Here is a 23583-nt window from a genome sequence, read left to right on the forward strand (position 1 = left end):
GGGGTTGCTTGGAATTTCGGCAGTGGTTTAATAGTGTCAGTGTGCTGTTGTGAATTTTGATATTGTAACCAACATCCTCTTGGTTGCTTTACTCACACTGAAAATCACAGCATCTTCCAACCAAAGTCTGTGTAGCCTTCTGTTTTAACACAGATACTCTAGCTTGCGCAACTTTCCAAAATATGAGCACCAAGAGAGAAAACAAGTCAAAATATAAGAATGATTATGGGAAGTGGGAGATTTTCAGAAGTACATTATTCAGCAAGTAACACACACTGAATCTTAGTAACTGCTAACTTAAACTTAGTTCAAAGGGAGTTTTTCCCCTTAAAAAACCTGTTACTGGTAAACTGCAAAGAACCAAGTAAAAACTGCCTAGTCTGGAAGGTTCCTGGCTGCTTCTGCTTTTCAGCAATAGAACTTCATCTCTTTCTCTGACATATTTATGTTCAGATTGTTCGGTTCCAAAGACTGTCCTCCTCTGCATTTTCTTTATAAGTTTGGAATTCCCAGAAGGGGGAACTTACGGGTGGAGCATTGGTTGCTTTGATGCCAGCAACACTGCTGTCTCAGATTAGGAGACACTGTCCACCTGCCATCTCTAGCACCTGGCCCTGTTCTTGCCAAATAAATACTTGTTGGAATAAATTGAATGTTTGGCCCTTCACGTCATTATAAGCAAGACTTACACCACCAATTGTGGAAAAATTTGAATAGAATTGACGAAGAGTAAAGTTGTTTTTAGAATTTTACAACTTAATAATTAGTGCCAACAAAATGCATGAGGATGATGACATGCAATTATGGAATACACTGAACGTTTAATCTTCAGAGTAACCCTGACGATAGTTATTAGGGAACATTTAAACCTAATAAAACTGTAACTGAGGATGATTATTAATAACAATTTGGAGATATATGTGATCCCAAATTCATGATCTTCCCTTAAACCATGCACTTAAAGATAATGAAGGAAGAGAAGAAGAAAACAGAAGGAACACTTAACTAAATAAGAGAATTAATTAATACTACATCATTTATAGCTTTTCTTCCTAAATTAGGTGGTTTCGTGCCAAGGAAAAGCATGAGGATCACTCCAGTTCACCTTTACTTTCCATTATGTAGGTCTTGGGTACAGTCCAGAGTTTTCTTCTTCTAATGAACAGCATGATCAGTAACAGTTGCACCAAACACTTCAATTTAAAATACACATTAAACGACTTTTCAAGTAAAGGTTACACTTTATCTTTTTTATTCTTCACAGCACGGTGTGTTTTAGGATGTATGGGACACTGCACATTCTTATTAGTTTACAATTAGGAGCTAGAGGTCTAAGGCATTCAGTAGCAATCTGGCAGTTTCCCAATTTCGGTGCTACTAAAGATAACCGTGGCAGATAAATCAAGCCCCAAAGTAGACCCTGGCCTGGATTTCTCACGTTTTAATATGCCTACAGAGTGTCCAAACACAGTCTTCATCAGTGTTGATTGTTCAGCTGGTACAGCCCTGGGCACTAAAGAGATTTACTTAAACTAAGTCATTATTCCAACAATTAAATCAGCTGGAATTAGCATAAGAATTGTTTTGTTTTCTGTTTCTTATATTAAGGATGTTTTTGTGCTACAGTGTTAGGATTGAAGTCAAATGAACGGAACCTTCCCTGTGTTCTATAGCTTTCCAATTTACTGTTAGAGGATTTCTTTTTTAACATCTTTATTGGAGTATAATTGCTTTACAATGGTGTGTTAGTTTCTGCTTTATAACAAAGTGAATCAGTTATACACATACGTATATCCCCATATCTCTTCCCTCTTGCGTCTCCCTCCCTCCCACCCTCCCTATCCCACCCCTCTAGGTGGTCACAAAGCACCGAGCTGATCTCCCTGTGCTATGCGGCTGCTTCCCACTAGCTATCTCTTTTACATTTGGTAGTGTATATATGTCCATGCCACTCTCTCACTTTGTCCCAGCTTACCCTTCCCCCTCCCCGTATCAAGTCCATTCTCTAGTAGGTCTGTGTCTTTATTCCCGTCTTGCACCTAGGTTCTTCTTGACCATTTTTCTAAGTGTCCATCAACAGATGAATGGATAAAGAAGATGTGGCACATATATACAATGGAATATTGCTCAGCCATAAAAAGAAACGAAATTGAGTTATTTGTAGTGAGGTGGATGGACCTAGAGTCTGTCATACAGAGTGAAGTAAGTCAGAAAGAAAAAAACAAATACTGTATGTTAACACATAAATATGGAATCTAAGAGGATGATTTTATATGGACAGTACATCAAATGGAGCTTTGGGTTTAAAAATGAGTACTTAGACTTTTCTATGTGGCAAAAACAAGATCCAATTTATAATAGATATTGGATAGTGACATTGATAAACTAAGAATGTAAAGCTAAATATTCATTAGCTTCTTTTTTCATTTTTTGGTTATCTCTCAAATTCAGGGAGTTCTCAACTCATTAATTAATGGATTAATAACTATACAACAAACATTTGTTGAGAACTTGCTGTTTATTCCTTGATCATTGAGTTATTCATTTAAATCAATAAGTATTAATTGAGGTCCTACTTATACATAAAGAACTGGTTATGGTGCAATGAAAAAAATTACCTGCAGTTGGGACAAATGAGCAGTTTTCTTTTGCTTAAGACATTTTTGGAATATTTACTTTGGAAAATGTCTCCATGAGCTATAGAGTTTTTTTTTTTTTCTTTTGAATAATCTAAATGATGCCAAATATAATAGCAGCCAAATCATTTGGAGCCAAGTCTGGTAATAGTGTAAGTGTTCCAGTTATTATGGAAGGCTGGTTTTGATCAAAGTGTCTATATAACTATAAAATGATGAGATGATTTTTTCCTTTGTATTCTGAAAACCATTTCAAACCGTTGGTTGTGGCTTGTTCCTAGCCCTTTTCACAGCCTCTGAGGACAAATCCTCCAGACAACTTATAAGAGGAGGAAGCTGATCCTAGCTTAGGGCTCCTTACATTTTCTTGCACAAGACTAAGGGATCTTGGGGTTGATTTCTTTGAGGACCAGTCTAACCATCATCAAGCTATAAACAGATGGTTGGTGCCATAAATCAGTGTGGAAACTAGCAAGTCACCATGTAATTTAAATGTGGCATTTGTGAAAACTCCTGCCTCTGATTTGTTTTGAGAAGGTGATCCGCAAAGTGACTTTAAATTCTTGAAAATCTGGTTTCAGCTACAGCAGAGGCACTTTGGCCCAGAGCCAACTTTGTGCAAAATATCTTCTCAGTCACTTGTCCATCACAAGTTATTAAAATTACAAAGCATAACCACATATTAGCCTGCCATCTAGAATCAGAAGTTTCAACCCATTACTTATCCTGTTCTATTTCTTAAAATATTTTTTTCACATCTTTATTGGAGTATAATTGCTTTACAATGGTGTGTTACTTTCTGCTTCATAACAGTGTGAATCAGTTATACATATACATGTATCCCCATATCTCCTCCCTCTTGCGTCTCCCTCCAACCCTCCTTATCCCACCCCTCTAGGTGGTCACAAAGCACCGAGCTGATCTCCCTGTGCTACGTGCCTGCTTCCCACTAGCTAGCTACTTTACATTTGGTAGTGTATATATGTCCATGCCACTCTCTCACTTCGTCCCAGCTTACCCTTCCCCCTCCCTGTGTCCTCAAGTCCATTCTTTACATCTGCATCTTTATTCCTGTCCTGTCCCTAGGTTCTTTAGAACCTTTTTTTTTTTTTTTTTTACATTCCATACAGATCTGTTAGTATACGGTATTTGTCTTTCTCTTTCTGACTTACTTCATTCTGTATGACAGACTCTAGGTCCATCCACCTCAATACAAATAACTCAATTTCGTTTCTTTTTATGGCTGAGTAATATTCCATTGTATATATGTGCCACATCTTCTTTATCCATTCATCTGTTGATGGACACTTAGGTTGGTTCCGTGTCCTGGCTATTGTAAATAGAGCTGCAGTGAACATTGTGGTACATGACTCTTTTTGAATGATGGTTTTCTCAGGGTATATGCCCATTAGTGGGATTGCTGGGTCGTATGGTAGTTCTATTTGTAGTTTTTTAAGGAACCTCCATACTGTCCTCCATAGTGGCTGTACCAATTTACATTCCCACCGACAGTGCAAGAGGGTTCCCTTTTCTCCACACCCTCTCCAGCACTTATTGTTTGTAGAGTTTTTGATGATGGCCATTCTAACTGGTGTGAGGTGATACCTCATTGCAGTTTTGATTTGCTTTTCTCTAATGATTAGTGATGTTCAGCATCCTTTCATATGTTTGTTGACAATCTGTATATGTTCTTTGGAGAAATGTCTGTTTAGGTCTTCTGCCCATTTTTAGGTTGGGTTGTTTGTTTTTTTGATTTTGAGCTGCATGAGCTGCTTGTAAATTTTGGATATTAATCCTTTGTCAGTTGCTTCATTTGCAAATAGTTTCTCCAATTCTGAGGGTTGTCTTTTGGTCTTGTTTATGGTTTCCTTTGCTGTGCAAAAGCTTTTAAGTTTCATTAGGTCCCATTTGTTTATTTTTGTTTTTATTTCGATTTCTCTAGGAGGTGGGTCAAAAAAGATCTTGCAGTGATGTATGTCATAGAGTGTTCTGCCTATGTTTTCCTCTAAGAGTTTTATAGTGTCTGGCCTTACATTTAGGTCTTTAATCCATTTTGAGTTTATTTTTGTGTATGATGTTAGGGAGTGTTCTAATTTCTTTCTTTTACATGAACTGATGTAAATCAGTCCAGTGTTCCCAACACCACTTATTGAAGTGGCTGTCTTTTCTCCATTGTATATTCTTGCCTCCTTTATCAAAAATAAGGTGACCATATTTGCGTGGGTTTATCTCTGGGCCTTCTATCCTGTTCCATTGATGTATATTTCTGTTTTTGTGTCACTACCATACTGTCTTGATTACTGTAACCTTGTAGTATAGTCTGAAGTCAGGGAGCCTGATTCCTCCAGCTCCAATTTTCTTTCTCAAGATTGCTTTGGCTATTTGGGGTCTTTTGTGTTTCCATACAAATTGTGAAATTTTTTGTTCTAGTTCGGTGAAAAATGTCATTGACAGTTTGATAGGGATTGCATTGAATCTGTAGATCGCTTTGGGTAGTATAGTCATTTTCACAATGTTAATTCCTCCAATCCAAGAACATGGTATATCTCTCCATCTGTTTGTATCATCTTTATTTTCTTCATCAGTGTCTTATAGTTTTCTGCATCCAGGTCTTTTGTCTCCTAGGTATTTTATTCTTTTTGTTGCAATGGTAAATGGGAGTGTTTCCTTAATTTCTCTTTCAGATTTTTCATCATTAGTGTGTAGGAATGCAAGAGATTTCTGTGCATTAATTTTGTATCCTGCTACTTTACCAGATTCATTGATTAGCTCTAGTAGTTTTCTGGTAGCATATTTAGGATTCTCTATGTATAGTATCATTGCATCGGCAAACAGTGACAGCTTTACCTCTTCTTTTCCGATTTGGATTCCCTTTATTTCTTTTTCTTCTCTGATTGCTGTGGCCAAAACTTCCAAAACTATGTTGAATAATAGTGGTGAGAGTGGGCAACCTTGTCTTGTTCCTGATCTTAGAGGAAATGGTTTCAGTTTTTCACCATTGAGAACAATGTTGGCTGTGGGTTTGTCATATATGGCCTTTATTATGTTGAGGTAAGTTCCCTCTATGCCTACTTTCTGGAGGGTTTTTATCACAAATGGGTGTTGAATTTTGTCAGAAGCTTTTGCTGCATCTATTGAGATGATCATATGGTTTTTATTATTCTCTTTGTTAATATGGTTTATCACATTGATTGATTTGCATATATTGAAGAATGCTTGCATTCCTGGGATAAACCCCACTTGATCATGGTGTGTGATCCTTTTAATGTGCTGTTGGATTCTGATTGCTATTATTTTGTTGCAGATTTTTGCATCTGTGTTCATCAGTGATATTGGCCTGTAGTTTTCTTTTTTGTGACATCTTTTTCTGGTTTTGGTATCAGGGTGGTGATGGCCTTGTAGAATGAGTTTGGGAGAGTTCCTCCCTCTGCTATATTTTGGAAGAGTTTGAAAAGGATAGGTGTTAGCTCTTCTCTAAATGTTTGATAGAATTCGCCCGTGAAACTATCTGGTCCTGGGCTTTTGTTTTTTGGACGATTTTTAATTAATTAATTTTTTTTTTTTTTCGGTATGTGGGCCTCTCACTCTTGTGGCCTCTCCCATTGCGGAGCACAGGCTCTGGACGCGCAGGCTCAGCGGCCATGGCTCACGGGCCCAGCTGCTCTGCGGCATGTGGGATCTTCCTGGACCACGGCATGAACCCGTGTCCCCTGCATCAGCAGGCAGACTCTCAACCACTGCGCCACCAGGGAAGCCCTGGACGATTTTTAATCACAGTTTCAATTTCAGTGCTTGTGATTGGTCTGTTTATATTTTCTATTTCTTCCTGGTTCAGTCTCGGAATGTTGTGCTTTTCTAAGGATTTGTCCATTTCTTCCAGGTTGTCCATTTTATTGGCATATAGTTGCTTGTAGTAATCTCTCATGATCCTTTGTATTTCTGCAGTGTCAGTTGTTACTTCTCTTTTCATTTCTAATTCTGTTGATTTGAGTCTTTTCCCCTTTTTTCTTCATGAGTCTGGCTAATGGTTTATCAGTTTTGTTTATCTTCTCAAAGAACCAGCTTTTAGTTTTATTGGTCTTTTCTTAAAATATTTTAAAACCTTCTTCTCAAGCTGGGGTGTACTCCCACCTTTTGCCTGAGTTGAGCGTCTTACTCTGTCAAGTGGACATTATAGAGACTTCTGTTCAATTTATCATCCTCAAAATCAATAAACTTAATTCGGCAGCCACAGAACGTTTAACGATATCTCTCAAAGTTTGCTAAACATTCTGCTCATTTTCTGCTTTCCGCATCTGCAGCTTATAAAGATACAGAAATATGTTCTGAACTAAATTTAGTAATATAATGTAATTACATATAATGGAACTCATGGATTACTTTTAAATAGCCACTAAGGAATAAAATGTGAAAAATAAATTATAAGGAATTAATATGATTTCCCAGGGAGTGTTTTTTTTGCGAAAAAAAACAAAGCTATCATATAAAAGTTTTATAACTAGACTATCTTTATGATTATTCTGTTCAGAACACTACATTGTTATTTGTGGCCTTTTTTTTATCAGATGAAGGAAGGTATTTCTCCTTTTCAAATAATTTTTAATTATGAGTATTACATGGATACTAAAAGATGAATTCTTTTTTTAGAAACACAATAAATTCTGGATTAATCTAGATCTTATTGATCTGAAAAACATCTCACATTTAACATTTTATGTTAAATTAACAATTACAGAATATTTTCAAACTTATTTTATAATAATTCCCTCCCCTTTAGTAAATTTTTATATTCATTTACATTTCTTTTTCAATGTTGGTTTACATGTCAGGGTGTTTATTAGTTAATGTAACAAACTGTGTGGTCTTTTAATTAATACTACCACTCAGGTTTATAAATAATACGTTTTGTATAACCATTTAGAATTTGTACACTGATACATTAGATATTTTTTTAAGAAGAGTTTTTTTTAAAAAACAATTATCATTTGTTGAACTAGTAGAATCATTATTTTAAAATGCATCCTTAAAAATAAAATGAGTTATGATTCACTGTGTAGCTTACTAATAAATATTTAGTCTATAGTTTTCTTCTTTGTGTTTCTTCTATGTCTGTGTGTTTAGCTAAGAATTGTTTTTAATTTGGTTAACAGTACCCCATTTAGGAATATGAAAAATGTTGAAGCAATTACAAAATACTTAACAATTTTGTAAAAGAAGCAGCATTTTAAAAATCACAACAAAAGATATTCTCATTGAAATGAATTTTTATATCCAAGATAATCTTTCATTCCTTATATGTGTGTAAGTTTAACTTTAAAATAAATACTTCTCTCGCAGCCTCAGAGAAAATAGTTTCATACTTATACAGTGTTTATTATGTATACCAAGAATTACACTGAATTCTAATGCACATCATCTCTTTTAATCATCACAAGTCGTGAGGCAGCTGCGTTTATTATATCCTTTTTAGAGTAGAATTAATTGAGGCACAAAGAGACTAAATAATGTATATGCAGCTGAGTTTTACCTCTAAGGCTAGATCTAAAATCTAGGCTTTTAACTTATATATTGAGTGCATAGACAGACTAATAGTTATTTAAAGTTACAATTCGAGAGAAAACACCACAAAATCTATCTATAGGCTAATTAAAGAAAATATGGTCACTTTATTATGAAAACCTCACTTGAAATGTGGGTGAACTTTAACAAATAATGAAATTCAAAGCTATCTATTGTCTAAAAGCATGCAGTCTTTTATTTTTGTATTAGTGATTTAGGTGCAAATTATTCCAATATTTTTCTTCTCATTCAAGAAAAAATTTTCAGAGCTGGAGCCCTTACAGAATTCTCTGCTTACAAAAATTAAGGCATAAATCTCCCTGGAGGAGATGATCCTCAAAAGGGGAGATGGTGCCTTTGCTCTAGCAGGAAAGAATGGAAGTAAATCCATTTTTGAATAAACAGGTACCCCTTTTTCAATTAAGACCAATTAATTTCCAAAGCCTTTGCTATTTTCCATATTACAGAGAGCTATTAAAATGTGCCAGTTTACATAAGATAGATTTCAAAAGACTATGAGAAAGAATTTTACATACCTCACGGAAACAATAGTCTTTTCAAATAGTAATTTTGGAACTGAGCCAAATGGCAAGCACCCCCTGAAGCAGTAGGTGTGATGCTACTTGGCCCAATGTCCCTTCACACTTGTAGGTCAGTATTAGGTCCCCCAAGATTAAACCTCACGGTATTCTATTCAAAGTGTCAGCATTCATAAGCCTGCAGTTGCAAGCTCTTATATGTTTCACAATCTCTTACTCCACTGAATTCCTATGCACCAAAATAGGCAAAGATAAGAATTTAGTTTCTGGGAAGATTTCCTTTAAGAGCCTCTGTCCAAAGCATCCAGTGCTGAAGAAAAAGAAAAGGTAGTGGTGGTGTATATCTGCTAATATTTTGTTTCTTTTTCTTTTCTGTCTTATAATATATAAAGAATAGAACTGGGTCAAAAACCTATGAGTCAGAATTCTATCTTTTTACATGCAAAAGATTTTCACTGTTCTGAATAATGCAAGTTATTTTATACTGTTGAAATTTAAATTGTTAAAGTAAAAACACATGCAGTCACCACTTTTACCGAGGTGAAGTAGAAAGATTACAAAGCAATCTTATTTTTGATCCTGAAAGTGTGGATAAAAGTGTTGGATAAGAGAGAATGATGTTTGAAAAATATGTGAAGAAAAATAAAGAATGAAAGACAGATTTTCATTGTACCCGAAAGACTAGTTTTGAGAACTGTTAATAGAAGTTGGGGAATTGAAAGGTGTGTTTGAATCTATTTAGAGTTAGTATGTGTTGTAGGAAGAAGCTCCAAGAGAAGAGAGAACTGAATATTGCCAGAAAAAAGGTTCCCTGTAGATTGAAAAATAAACAGCAAAATTCCATTACAGAGGAATCCACTGGAAACTCTTTCCAAGCAAGGAATGGCCCCTTCAACAGCTATAGACGACATCTTTAGCGAAATCAGAAATAGTTGCCTTGCCAGTAGTTTAAAGGAAAAGGAAGAAACTTCTGCCTTTGTACAGTCATAAAATGATCATTGTCTTTAATATTTTCTTAAAATTATTATTATAAGTCCACATACTTAGAAGTTGGGTAAACATTTCTCCACAACCATTTTATTAATGACATCCTAAACTTTGCATGTGAGTATATAATTTATAATGAATATGTTTATATACGTATACATACAGACAACATATTATATTTATTTTAAACATTTTCTTTTCAAATAATTTTATACTCCTTTAGGTTTCTCCTACTTTTGCAGTTTTTACCCGTTTCTTATAGTCTACAAATTCCTTTCACTCACTTTTCCTAAAAGTAATTAGTCAATGCTGACTACAAATTAGGTTTTGTAAAAGTAGTTGTTTTTATTTAAAAATATAACCATCACGAAATTGTTGTGCATTTTTTGTTACCAGTCTAAAGATGGGTTTTCTAACATAAGAATGTGATAGTTCCTTCTATTTATTGAGTGCTTGTATTGAGCACAATATAACTCATTTATTGTAACTATTAAATGTTTTTAAATTATAAAATATTTGCTAAAATTACAGATGATAATGTAGCAGACCACCATGTAGTTTTCACCTAAACCCGAAGTAGACTTGACTTTCTTATTCAATCTTTTACTTAATCGTACTTTGCATGTGTCTATAAAAACAAATCAATAGAACAACTTTGTATACAAGTATTAAAATCAGTATCTTTTTAATGGGAAAACAAACCCAGAGAATTTTAGTAACTCTTCCAAAGTTGCTTAGCTAGTAACAAAGCCCAAATTTGACCGCAGTTTACCACTTTTCTCAAGTCCTGCAAGATAGTACAATATTGCTCTCAACTCAGAAGGTAAAAATCATACTATTTGAAATGAAAAAAGAAGAGGAATCTCATGAAGTCCTGTGTGTACCAAACAGTTTTTTCTAGGAAAAAGCTAAATTATATATTTAACTTTTTAAAGAAAAAACAGTAATGTTAAGGTTGTGTTTCCGCTTTAAACTGACCTGTTAGTTTCTATTGGTGTAAGTACTTTGAGGATGTTTAAAATTTTACTTTAGCCTTCAGTTTACATATATTTAAATTTTAGTTAGGTTTAGGTTCCATTCTTTTTAATTAAGATATAATTACATATAGAGAAATTCACCCTTTATAGTGAGTTTTGATAAATTATATACATGTGTTAACCATTGACACAGTCAAGATGTAGAGTAGTTCAGTCAGCGCCCTCTCCAAAAATTGTTGCCTTGGACCACTTTGGAGTCAACCTTTTTCTCCACCTCCAGCCTTTAGCAACCACTGCTCAGATCCGCTCCCTGTAGGTTTGCCTATTTCAGGATGTTATATAAAGAGAATCATACAGCAAGGAGCCTTTTGAGTCTGGCTTCTTTTACTCATTATAATTCAGTTGAGATTTCTCTATATTGTTGCAAATATCAGTAGTTCCTTTTTATTGCTGAAATAATATTCCATTGTATGGGTGTATCATAGTTGTATCCATCTACTCTCTTAAAGGACATTTGCATTGTTTTCAGTTTTCATGATTATGAATAAACTCTCTGTAAATGCATGTGTACAAATTTTTATGTGAACTTAAATTTGCGTCTCAATTAAATAAGTATCTTGGAGTAGTATGGCTGCTAAGCATATGTTTAACTTTATAGGAAACCACCAAACGGTTTTTACAAAGTGGCTGTACAATGTTACATTTCCATCTGCGATATGAGATTCCAGTCTCTCCACATACTTGTTAGCACTTAGTATTGTATTTTTTTAAATTGTATCCATTCTAATGGATGTGAAGTGGCATCCTGTGAAGGTTATAAGGACCATTTCCCTGATAATCAATGACGTTGAGCATTTTTTCATGCAATTATTTGCTGTCTGGTAATCTTCTTTGGTTAGGTGTTTGATCAGATCTTTTGCCCATTTTTGTTGTTGTTTTCTTACCATTGAATTTGAATGGAAATTTTTATATTTTGGAATGAGCTTTATCAGATATGTTTAAGTCATGTATTCATGCCTTTTTCAGCCACTTTCATGGATTCCACTAGAAGGTGAGGCGGTTTCAAAGTCTGTTCTCAAAAACTGGAGAATCTTGGATCTTGGATTTTGTGATTGTTATTAATATTTGGCTCCCTTGAAAACCTCCTGTAGGTGCGTTTTTAGTAGTCTCTTTCTTGTCAGGGTTCCTCAAATCTGTATCTCAGAGACCCCCAAACCCAAGTTCATTCTTTTAACAAATTAGAAAGAACTGGTTAGGAAAATTCTCAATCTCTTGGGTTAGACATCAACCAATGACTCACCACCTCTCTGTCTCATCCACCTGTTCTCTGCCCTGCACGCTGCTAGACCAGTCACCACCCTCGCTCAAGTGCCCAGTGACGCAGCTTTTCGGTTGTCATCTTACAAACTGTGCAGAAGAATTAGACTTCCTTTTTTTTTTTTTAGCTTTTTAAATTTTTATTTATTTATTTATTTATTTTTGGCTATGTTGGGTCTTCATTTCTGTGCGAGGGCTTTCTCTAGTTGCGGCGAGTGGGAGCCACTCTTCACCGCGGTGCTCTGGCCTCTCACTATCACGACTTCTCTTTTTGTGGAGCACAGGCTCCAGACGCGCAGGCTCAGTAGTTGTGGCTCATGGGCCTAGTTGCTCCGCGGCATGTGGGATCTTCCCAGACCAGGGCCCGAACCCGTGTCCCTGCATTGGCAGGCAGATTCTCAACCACTGCGCCACCAGGGAAGCCCTAGACTTCCATTTTAAACTATTCCCTCCCTCCAGAAACACTTTCTTATCTTTCGATTCCATGACCATACCTCTTTCTGCCTCTCCTTTGGCTATTTCACTGGTTCATCCTCTGGATTCTGAATGTCAGGTTGTAGCTCCCCAACCTATGTTCTGTGCAGCTCTCTGCTCACTCTGTACCTTCTTAACCGCACACGTGGCTTCATTTTCCAACCAGACACATAGACAGCTGTCATATTTAAATTTACAGGATAGGCTTCTCCTGATCAATAGAACCATATATCCTACTGCCACCTCATTTCCACATGGATGTCTTAAATGCTTCCCAACTAGCATGTCTAAAATGAATCTTTTTTTTTTGTTTCTCTTTTATTATTAACTTGTATTGGAGTATAGTCGCTTTACAATGTTATGTTACTTTCTGCTGTACAACAAAGTGAATCAGCTATATGTATACACATATCCCCTCTTTTTTAGATTTCCTTCCCATTTAGGTCACCACAGATCACTGAGTAGAGTTCCCTGTGCTATACAGTAGGTTGTCATTAGTTGTCTATTTTATGCCTAGTAATTTATATATGTCAATCCCAGTCTCCCAATTTATCCCACCCTCCCCCACCTTGGTATCCATACGTTTATTCTCTACATCTGTGTCTGTATTTCTGCTTTGCGAGTAAGTTCATCTGTACCATTTTTCTAGATTCCACATAAAAGCGATATTATACAAGATTTGTTTTTCTCTTTCTGACTTACTTCACTCTGTATGACAGTCTCTAGGTCCATCCACGTCTCTGCAAAGGGCACAATTTCGTTTCTTTTTATAGCTGAGTAATATTCCATTGTATATATGTACCACATCTTCTTTATCCATTCATCTGTCGATGGACACTTAGGTTGCTTCCATGCCCTGGCTATTGTAAATAGAGCTGCAATGAACATTGTGGTACATGACTCTTTTGTTTGTTTGTTTGTTTGTTTGTGGTACACGGGCCTCTCACTGTTGTGGCCTCTCCCGTCACAGAGCACAGGCTCCGGACGCGTAGGCTCAGTGGCCATGGCTCACAGGCCTAGCCGCTCCGCGGCATGTGGGATCTTCCCGGACCGGGGCACGAACCCGTGTCCCCTGCATTGGCAGGTGGACTCTCAACCACTGCGCCACCAGGGAAGCCCACATGACTCTTTTTGAATGATGGTTTTCTCAGGGTATATGCCCAGTAGCGGGATTGCTGGGTCATATGGTAGTTCTATTTTTAGTTTTTTAAGGAACCGCCATACTGTTCTCCATAGTGGCTGTATCAGTTTACATTCCCACCAACAGTGCAAGAGGGGTTCCCTTTTCTCCACACCCTGTCCAGCATTTATTGTTTGTAGATTTTTTGACGGTGGCCATTCTGACTGGAATCGGTATTTGCCCTCAAAATGGGTCCTCCCATAGTCTTCTCTTTTCATCCTTTGTCGCACACTCTAGAAACTGGGTTTTCACATGGACATTTTCCCGTCTCCCTCACTGTGCAAATATAAACGAAGTAGTCCAGGTTTCAATGCCCAATAGCTCTCCAATTACCAGACTCCATGTCCACAAAGAGAATAGTCTCGCATACACAATAACTTAAGTACTTGTTGAATAGTGATAACTGCAATTGCCACATGTTAAAAAAGTGAATAATCAGGAGCCAAGAGACGAATTTAAAAATATTGCTTAAATGCCTGAAGAAAAAATACGCCTCTAAGAAATTGTTTTGCCTGTATGTGTTTATCTCACTTTGGTGTCAGTAATAACGGCTTCATCGAATAAGATGGTACGTGTATTCTTCCTACTTTATTTTTTCAAAGTGTTTGTGTAAGTTTGGTATTATTTCTTCTGCTGTTGATGTTTCATAATGTCTTCTCTAATAATATCTGAAAATATTATAGGATTTTTCTTTAAGGGTTATTCTACTTCCTGTATTTTCTGTTTTTGTTAGATTCCATTTGTTTGTTTTATTTCTCTTTTTGTTACATTGGAGATTTCCCTCAAATTTCTTACCTTCCTTTGCTGTTGTTATTGTTTATATTTAAGGCTGAATCACTGAAAAAAATCAGCAGAAGTTCCCTCTGGGTGTGGAGCTAGTCAACTGATAGGATTTAATATAGAGCGAGTGGGTAGACATCTGGGGTTTTTTTCCCTCACTGGGGGAGACATCTCTGTAAGCAACTATATATCTTTTCCCTGTGGCCACAGAGACTCTCCAGAGAAAAAACATTCTATGACTTCGGTGGGCGGGGGTAGGTGTGCACGGTGGTGGACGGCTACTGAGGGTGTGTGAGTCCGGCTGCCAGCCAGGATGGGGACCAAGCAAAGTAAGGAGCTTGAAAATGTACTGTTTTCTGCGTAGGCTTTTCCTTAGTTCTCTCTTCTTTTCAGTGAGTCTTGTCCTGCTTTTCGCTCTCCTAGTGACCCTGGGTCTGGAGCTGTCTCTTTCAGTTTCTCCCTGGAATGAGCCTCTAGGATCAGGCTAGGATTTCAGAGACTTATCTCCTTGACTGGGTGGAGGGGATAAATGGAGTATCTGAGGGCTCAGTTTGGGCTTTACATTAACTTCAACCAGTCTCCCCGTGTTCACCTGTTTCTTCACCTCCGTTTAGCCAAGTACCTATGAGTAAATACATTTGTGGATCTGAGGCATAAAATGACTTGCTTCTTCCCAGCTCCAGGCACATGGTTTTCAGCTCTGTCTCCTCTGATAACACTTCTATGTATTTATCTTAAAATAAACATCAGTATCTTTCATCTACCATGCTCTCCTATCCTGTTCTTTTTACCTCTGTGCTCATAATACATTACCCCTACTTTAGGGTGAAGCTCTGGGGAGGAAAGCAGAGCTGTACGATTGCTTTGAATTTGCCAAATTTAACTGGAAGTTGAAAGATAAATTTTTCATTCATGACCGACTTGGTTTTAGCTCTGATGCCAATAAATATCGTTAGTAAACTTTAAAAAATGTGTGTAGAAGCATCAGCTCTATCGGAAAAACTGAAACCAACTAGATGACAGGTTTTGATATTACTTCATCATACATTTGTCATGACCCATGACTGCTTATGCTCATTGACTGATACAAGAATCGACACATTAGAAATGTTATGTCTAGTGATATTTTACCATCGCAAGGGGAAGGCTATATAAATTAAATATTTAATTCTCACTGATACTGAACTCATGGTCCTTACCCCTAAATTTTCTATGAACTTTGTGGTTGTTGATTTTGGTTTTTCGTTTGGTACCCTTTTGCTTTGGGTCTTTGGCAAGCACCTCTGTCCTTATGTCCTTTTCACCTTTGTTTTCTGGGTGGCAGGACTTCCATTCTGATGAAATGGGGATAGTTATAAACTTCTATTACTTTTTCTAGCCAATAAGAGGTTAGGGCCAGACAGGGTACGTGACAGTCCAGTAAGGCTCTGTGTACTAGAGATACAGAGGTGGTGAAAGGAAGATCATTCTCCAACATCCTGGACTTTAGATCCCTGCGTTTGAGGAATAAAATGAATGGCAGCCTTATAGAGCTCTGCAATGCTTTTGATAACCTTTATGATGTGAGGCAAAAAGGAGCTAAAAGTGTAATGTTTCAGTTACAACATAATTCTGTGTTTCCTGTTCATGCCCCAAACTACTGACTTCAGAATGTATTTCTGAGGCCATGTGCTTTAATTCACTTTGCATTACCTCAAGGGGGAAAATGCAATTAAGTGCTTAAAAAATTTCCACTTAAAATATAAAATGAATAGAGTCTTCCTTAATCCAATATTATTTATATATCTTTTCATGGATAAACACTTGTTTTGTGACTTTTTATGAAGTCTGTGTGGATCAGACTTTCTTTTTTTCCTTCTTTCTTTCTTGTATTCCTGGATTTAAAATTTTTTTCCTATCCATACATGATTTTTGAGTATGAAAATAAGATAGAGAAAACTATTCAGATTAAAGTATTGTGGATTTCCTATGTTTACTATCTACCATTGACTTAACCTTGTCAAAGAGTTTAAATATTAAATGTTGAAATAGTTAAAATAAAAATCTTGTACTGTTTTTCAATATTATTTTTAAAAAGAAAATTGTGTTTATTTTCTTATTCCTTGATTCAGTTTAAACAGGAAACTCTTTCCTAAATGATCTTTCCTTTGTCATCTTAAGAAAAAAAATACATCATTATCAGTAATTACTTTGGGGCCATTTTAATAAGATTTGAGTTAAATTACATTTAAATATTTTTCTAACGTTTTGGGTTTAGGAAAGCATTATTTATAGAGTTCTTCCATGTCATGAAAAATGACAGGAAACTGATTTTAACCTATCCTACTCTTTCATTTATTCTTTGCCTAAATTCCATATGCCAGCCTACAAAGGTAGTAGACAGTAGGCAATAAGATAGGCATGCAAGGGAGTAAATAAGAGTAAATAAGCTAGTGTTTGCAATGTCTGAAATAATATGGAGGAAACAAAAAGGTGCTGAAATAGTTTATGTCAATTAGGATATCTAGTTACAGTGGATGGAAAGCTGCAGTAATTATGTGACCTTACAGTTGAAGTCTCAACGAAGAGAAAGCACCACTCGTGTATAGTGCCTCGACATACAATTTTAGGAATGGAACAGATTTTTCTGAGGTTTTAAATTTGAAAAAAGCTTGGCATTTTGGAGATACCAGTGTTCTATGACTGAGGGTGGGAATGATATGAGATGAGATTGGAGCATTGATGGGAGTCAGATGCTCAGGGCCTTAGATTGGATTTTATCTGATGTCTAAGCCACCAAAACCTGGATGAGTGGGATCATTCCATCAATGAGTGTTTTTCAAGGATTCTTGTGATTTGTGGGTGGAGAGTCCATTGGGGGGGTAAACAGAGCAGCTGAGAAGATCAGTTATGAAGGTAATGCAGTAAATCAGGCGAGAGATATTGGTGGCGGAAACTAGGAGGTCAGCAAAGGACATGGAGAAAAATTGCTATATTTTAGAGGTAAGATTATTAGTACTGGCTGATACATTATATTTAGGAGTAAAGGAAAGAGAGATAAGTGTTAATTCCCAGACTCTTGAATGAGCAATAGGTTAGTAAGTTTTAATGAACTGGGAAAAACCCGGGAGGAAATGCATTTGGAGAGGAAATTCATCAATTCCGTTTTAGATGTGTTAAGAATGAGACCTTAAGAAACCTAATCATTTTCTCAGGGTTGGGAATGGATGACGATACTCAGAAAGAAGTGTAAGGAGGATGTAAGGGAACTATTTCTGAGCCCTGAGAACGCAAACATTCAGGATTATGTATCAGAGAAGTCAGCAGAGGTTACTGATAATAACAGCCACTAAAGGAGAAGGAATAGCAGAAAAGTGTGACTCAGGGAGAAACAGAACTCATGGTTTTGGAATAAGAGCAGGTGATCCGCAGGATGGAGGTGTGAAGTATGGTGGGGTACAGAGGGTTCGCACAGAAGCTGTGGGAAGCCAGTTCCAGTGGGTTAATTGTGGGAGCCTTGACAAGTGATTAGGAGGTAGGAAAAGCACAGATACAGACAGAACATTCCAGAATGGAAGCTGTGAAGGAGAACAGAACAATGGCAATAGCTCAGTAGGGATGTGGGCTTACACAGGGTTTTCTTCTGCTTGTTGATGCTTTTGTTTGTGTTTATTTTTTAAAATCTGGGAGAACCACAGTTTCCTATGCTAATAGGAACAGTACAGTAGAGAAAGAGCGAGAGAAAGACTGAACAAGAGGAGTAGTGTTGCTAGAACAGGATGGTTCCAAGCACCTGTAGGGTTGCTAGCTTTTTGTTTTGGTTTGGTTTGGTTTGGTTTGGGTTTTTTTGCGGTATGAGGGCCTCTCACCGTTGTGGCCTCTCCCGTTGCGGAGCACAGGCTCTGGATGCACAGACTCAGTGGCCATGGCTCACGGGCCCAGCCGCTCCGCGGCATGTGGAATCTTCCCAGACCGGGGCACGAACCCGCGCCCCTGCATCGGCAGGCGGACTCCCAACCACTGCGCCACCAGGGAAGCCCGGGTTGCTAGCTTTGGACAGGATGAGGAGAAACATTTTACTCGCTCTGTATCTGAGTTGCTCTTTAACATCTGTTTCCTTTACGAAGTGTGAGGTAGGTTTGTCCACTGAATGCAGGAGTGAGGGAATGGAAGTAAGTGGAGATGGTTTGAAATTAGCATGGGAATAAACCAGCATGGGATAAATGAACTGGTGGTGAGCACTGTTAAAGGAAGACTTATTCTGACACTGGCTAACACCCTAAGGAAGACTACTGAGAACTTCATCAGGGTTGAGCGGAGTTGTTTCTGAAGTAAGCAGCTGGGGATCTAGGAGTACCTGGCTTGATAAGGGAATGGCTGTGGTTCCCCCAAAACTGAGAGGTCCTGTCCCCAGAAAACAGTCCAGATCCGGAACGCTGAACTCTCATCATTCATCTGCGCTGAACGCAGCAGACCCTCATCATTCTTCTAGCTCGGTTACCTACTGAGTGTGTATGCTCAGCATACCCCACCACACACACACACATGCACTCTCACACACACACACACTGTCACACAGACTCACACACACACTCACACATACGCACACCCCTTTCAGAGCCAGAGTGCAACTGTGGTCCAAAATCAGTACCAAAGAAAAATAAGTAGTTGAGTAAATGAATTTATAAGTAAAAGCATGCTTAGAATTTATGCTTCTGCTATTTTGAAAAAAAATCCTTGAATGGGTTTTAATTATAAAGAGAAATTTAAGAGCTCAAAGGTTAGTAAAAATGCAAAATGAAATTTTTGTGTTTTCAGACACAGTACTTCTGGTTAAATAAGTTAACTTTGCTTTACTCAACATTGTTTCATAGCAACAAATTCCCCCCACCCCCGCCGACACTTTGGTAAATAATCTGGAACCTTTTAGACATAGAAGCACATAAGGAACAAAAAATTTAATCTGGACGTAATTGCAATATACAAAACAGGTATGCCTTAAAATTAGCAAATTCTTTGGAAAAAAACAAGTTTGAGGATCTTATAATTAATATTCTCAGCCCTCAAAAAATTATGTATCATTTCTAGCAGGTAAACTCAATGAAATCTTGGTTATAACTAGCATGCCTAGAACAGTCTTTGGCACAGAGTAGTCATTCAGTAAAAAGTTGTAAAAGCATAAAATTTTCCCTTTGGTATTTATTTTAAACATCTTATTAGGGACAAGTGTCTGCTTAGTGTACCAGCCTTCTTCCTATGAGCGTTACCTTTCCAAATACTGTCTTATTTACATACACAGCAGCTTTCCACAATACATTTTAATATCTACATTTATAAATGGGAAACCAGAGGCTTAGGGTATTATTAATATCAGCATTTTCTACACTTATGAAAAACCTACTATAAATAAGCACTGGGCTGTTTACATACTTTATTTCAAAGTAGCTCATTTTTACAGCAGTCGTCACATTTCACAGGGGAAAATGAGCCTCAAAGGTCACACTCATAGTAAGTGAAGGTGAGATTCAAACGCAGGTATATCTGTGCCCCAAACACATGTTCTTAGTGTTATTCTATATGAGGTATGTGTGGTTCTCCAAAACATGATCTGTCCTAGAAAAATCAGAATTCAGTTAGATATTTTGTTAGAAACGTATCTCTGTGTATGCATTACGTGATTTTAAGTACTGTGTAGACGTGGTGGGAGAAAACAAGATTTCACAAGGAACACAGGATTTAAGTGAATAGGAATTAATGTTAAAGTATGCTTTAAGAACTGAACCTTTTATGGAGTTTAATGAATATCCCTTAATATAATTATTGCCCACATGTTTACTGCTATTACCACCACTACTACTATTACTAAGCTATTGCTATCCTTGAGTGCCTAATGTAAACCAATGCAGGGGACACGGGTTGGAGCCCTGGTCCGGGAAGATCCCACATGCCGTGCAGCAGCTAAGCCCGTACGCCACAACTACTGAGCCTGCGCTCTAGAGCCCGTGCTCTGCAACAAAGAGAAGCCACTGCAATGAGAAGCCCGCGCACCGCAATGAAGAGTAGCCCCCGCTCGCTGCAACTAGAGAAAGCCCGCGCGCAGCAACGAAGACCCAACGCAGCCAAAAACAAATAAATAAATAATAAATAAATAAATTTTAAAAAAAGAAAAAGGACCAGTGGAACGAAAGTTCCAAAGCAGACCCAATGTAAATAGTCACATGATTCACAGCAAAGGAACTAGTGCAGTGCTATGGCAAAAGTGTGGGCTTTTCATTAAAATTAGATGTGGGAAAAAAGAGAATCAGGACCTCAACCTCACACTATGCTAAAACATCAAGTCTAAGTTAACCGTAGGTCCACGTTTGAAAAGTAAAATAATAAAGATTCTAGAAGACAACATAAGATAATATTTTCATGACTTTGCGGTAAAGATTTTTTTTAAATACACCAAAAGCACTGACCGTAAAGAAAAGTTCAAACATCATTAATATTAAGAATTTTACTTCATCAAAAAACACCATTGAGAGAGTAAAATTACAAGTTTCGTAGTGGAAGATGTTTGCAATACACATATTTGACAAAGAACCTGTATCCAGAATACATCTTACTCTTATAAATCAACAACAAATAAAACAGCCAACAGAAATGGATCAAAACCTTTTAATTGGCACATCTTAAGAGAGGGTAACCCCGTGTCCAAATAAAATGAAAGTGTTCAATGTCATCAGTCCTCCAGGCATTACTCATTAAAACCACAATGAGTTAGTATCCCATACTTAGGAGAGTGACTAAAGTTTAAAAACTGCTAGTTGTGGGCAAGGGCATGGAGCCAGGGAACAGCCCTCGGAAGTATAAATTGTCAGTTGGTGCAATCACTTTGGAAAATGGTTTGGCCGTATTTATAAATACATACCTCCTGAACTGTCAATTCTGTTTCTAGCTATGAAGTCCCCCAAATGCATACTTTGTCCATCAAAAGACAAGTAGGGGGCTTCCCTGGTGGCGCAGTGGTTGGGAGTCCGTCTGCCGATGCAGGGGACATGGGTTCGTGCCCCGGTCCGGGAAGATCCCACATGCCGCAGAGCGGCTGGGCCCGTGAGCCATGGCCGCTGAGCCTGCGCGTCCGGAGCCTGTGCTCCGCGACGGGAGAGGCCACAACGGTGAGAGGCCCGCGTACCGCAAAAAAACAGAAAACAAACAAAAAAAAAACTAAGTATGTATTTTACATTTTAATTGTGGTATTTAATTTCATTTTAATTGTATTGATTCAAATTAAAAGATGAATGTAATTTTACCAAGAATAGTTAATTTGGGGAAAATTAATATTTTAATAGAAATTTAGCATATATAACTATATATACATATATATTTATACATATATAACAAGCCTAAAGGTTTTCTAATGCATATATTATGTATATATATATTTTTTTTATTTATTTGTATAGGTAGATAGACAGATATAAAGCAAGGCTAAAGGTTTTCTGGTGCATCTGTCCCACATGCCTACTCTGACAGGTAACCGATCTTGCACGCCACTTTGACAGGCTTATGCAGGCAGAGAGCTGGAGGAGCAGCTGCGGTCGGCGTCCAGTGTAGACGAGCTCATGACTCTGCTCTACCCTGAATCCTGGAAAATGTACAAGTGTCAGTTAAGGAAAGGTGGCTGGCAACACAGTAAAGAGCAGGCCAACGCCAATGCGAGAACAGAAGGGACTCTAAAGTTTGCCGCAGCACACTACAACGCAGAGATCTTAAAAAGTAAGTATGGGAAAGAAAATATATAGTAAGCTTCACATGTCAACCCAGGGAAAGCTGTCACTCTGGTCCTTTAATTTCAGCATTTGTGATAACCACTGAATACCTTTAGGGCCGAAAGTAAATAAAACAACAAAATAAAGAATTATTTTCAAACTACAGAATTTTATGATTTCACTGTGAGTGGTTAAGATGATTTCTTGAAAAATAAAGACAGGGAGGTGCGTGCATATCAACACACTGTAATTTTTTTTTTAATTGAGGTGATGTCCCATCGGAAAAAATTTTAAAACATACAGATCAATTTTACACACTATACCAGTTTAATCACTTAAACATTCTGCATCATAAAAATAATTGCGCATAAATTTTCTTTAGCTTTGGATATAGAAACGTTTAATTTCTAAATCATCCAAAATCACCTTATCAACTGCTACTTGCTTCTGTGTTGCTTCGGGAACTTGCTTGAGAGCAGGACTTTGGTAAAGCTACAGCCACAAAAAATTATGATGTTGCTCAAAATGCCATAGCATAAATAGGTGGACACTTTCAAAACGTTAACTCCTTCCTGTTGTTGGATGTTAACTGCTGTAAAGGTTTGAGATTGCAAATTATTTTGAGAACAAAAGCAAACAAGCAAAATGGTTTTATGGTTGAATAGCAGTAGTTTATATCTTTTTTTTCCCCAAAACTTTACTTGAGGGAAAATAGGGGGAAAAGAAACTAGAACATTTAAGAAGTACATCATTTTTAATGCAGTCTTTAAAGAGTCAGCAGTGTTATAGGTAAAGCACTGACTCATTGGGAACAGAATTCCAAGAGAGAGCATGAAAGGACTAGATTTTGACTTTCTTGAAAAAGCTTAAGTTCAGGATGCATGTCCCAGTTGCTGGAAAATACCCTCTCACTTCAAGTACCTATCACCAGGACACTACCGAGGTTGCCAGATCGCCTGCCTGAAAATGAGTTTTGAATTGAACCCAAAAGCAAAGCCGTCCTCTCATTTACATCTCAGTTTAAAAAAGAAAAATTAAACACGTTTATGTTTGCTCTGAGACGTCAAAATTGCTACGTATGATAGCAAATGAGCACGAGTCTCTGTGGGTTTTATAAACATCTGTATATTAAATGTTCGTTTTCTTAAGTAAAGAAAACCAAACATAAGGGCCGTAGAATCGATATTCTATTCTCATTTTGAGAAAGCGTCTGGATGTTAGCTGTCTTTTCTTTTAGAGAATACCTTTAGCTGCTCTGTTAAAGATTATATCCTATTCCAATTCACGGGGCGATGTAGGATCCCATCAACTATTCCTCTAAAGTTATGTATTGTACTTAACTCTTCACTCTGAAATCAAATGTGAGTGGCTTCCAGCTGCTGTGGGTGTCTCCGCCTTGGC

At 37.3% G+C, this 23583-nt stretch overlaps 1 protein-coding gene across 1 annotated transcript in view; it reads left to right on the top strand.

Annotated features, from left to right (window-relative positions):
* VEGFC (vascular endothelial growth factor C) overlaps positions 1–23583 on the top strand; it is a gene marked incomplete at its 5' end in the record, with an annotated part of 79654 nt that overhangs the window by 26244 nt on the left and 29827 nt on the right. Inside the window, one exon of the mRNA XM_082680469.1 lies at positions 21976–22189. Within this exon, the coding sequence (XP_082536595.1) occupies positions 21976–22189 (214 nt within the window). The remainder of the gene's footprint in view (positions 1–21975; positions 22190–23583) is intronic.

This window comes from Grampus griseus, assembly GCF_964374135.1.
Source record: "Grampus griseus genome assembly, chromosome: 21".
Lineage (NCBI taxonomy): Eukaryota > Metazoa > Chordata > Mammalia > Artiodactyla > Delphinidae > Grampus > Grampus griseus.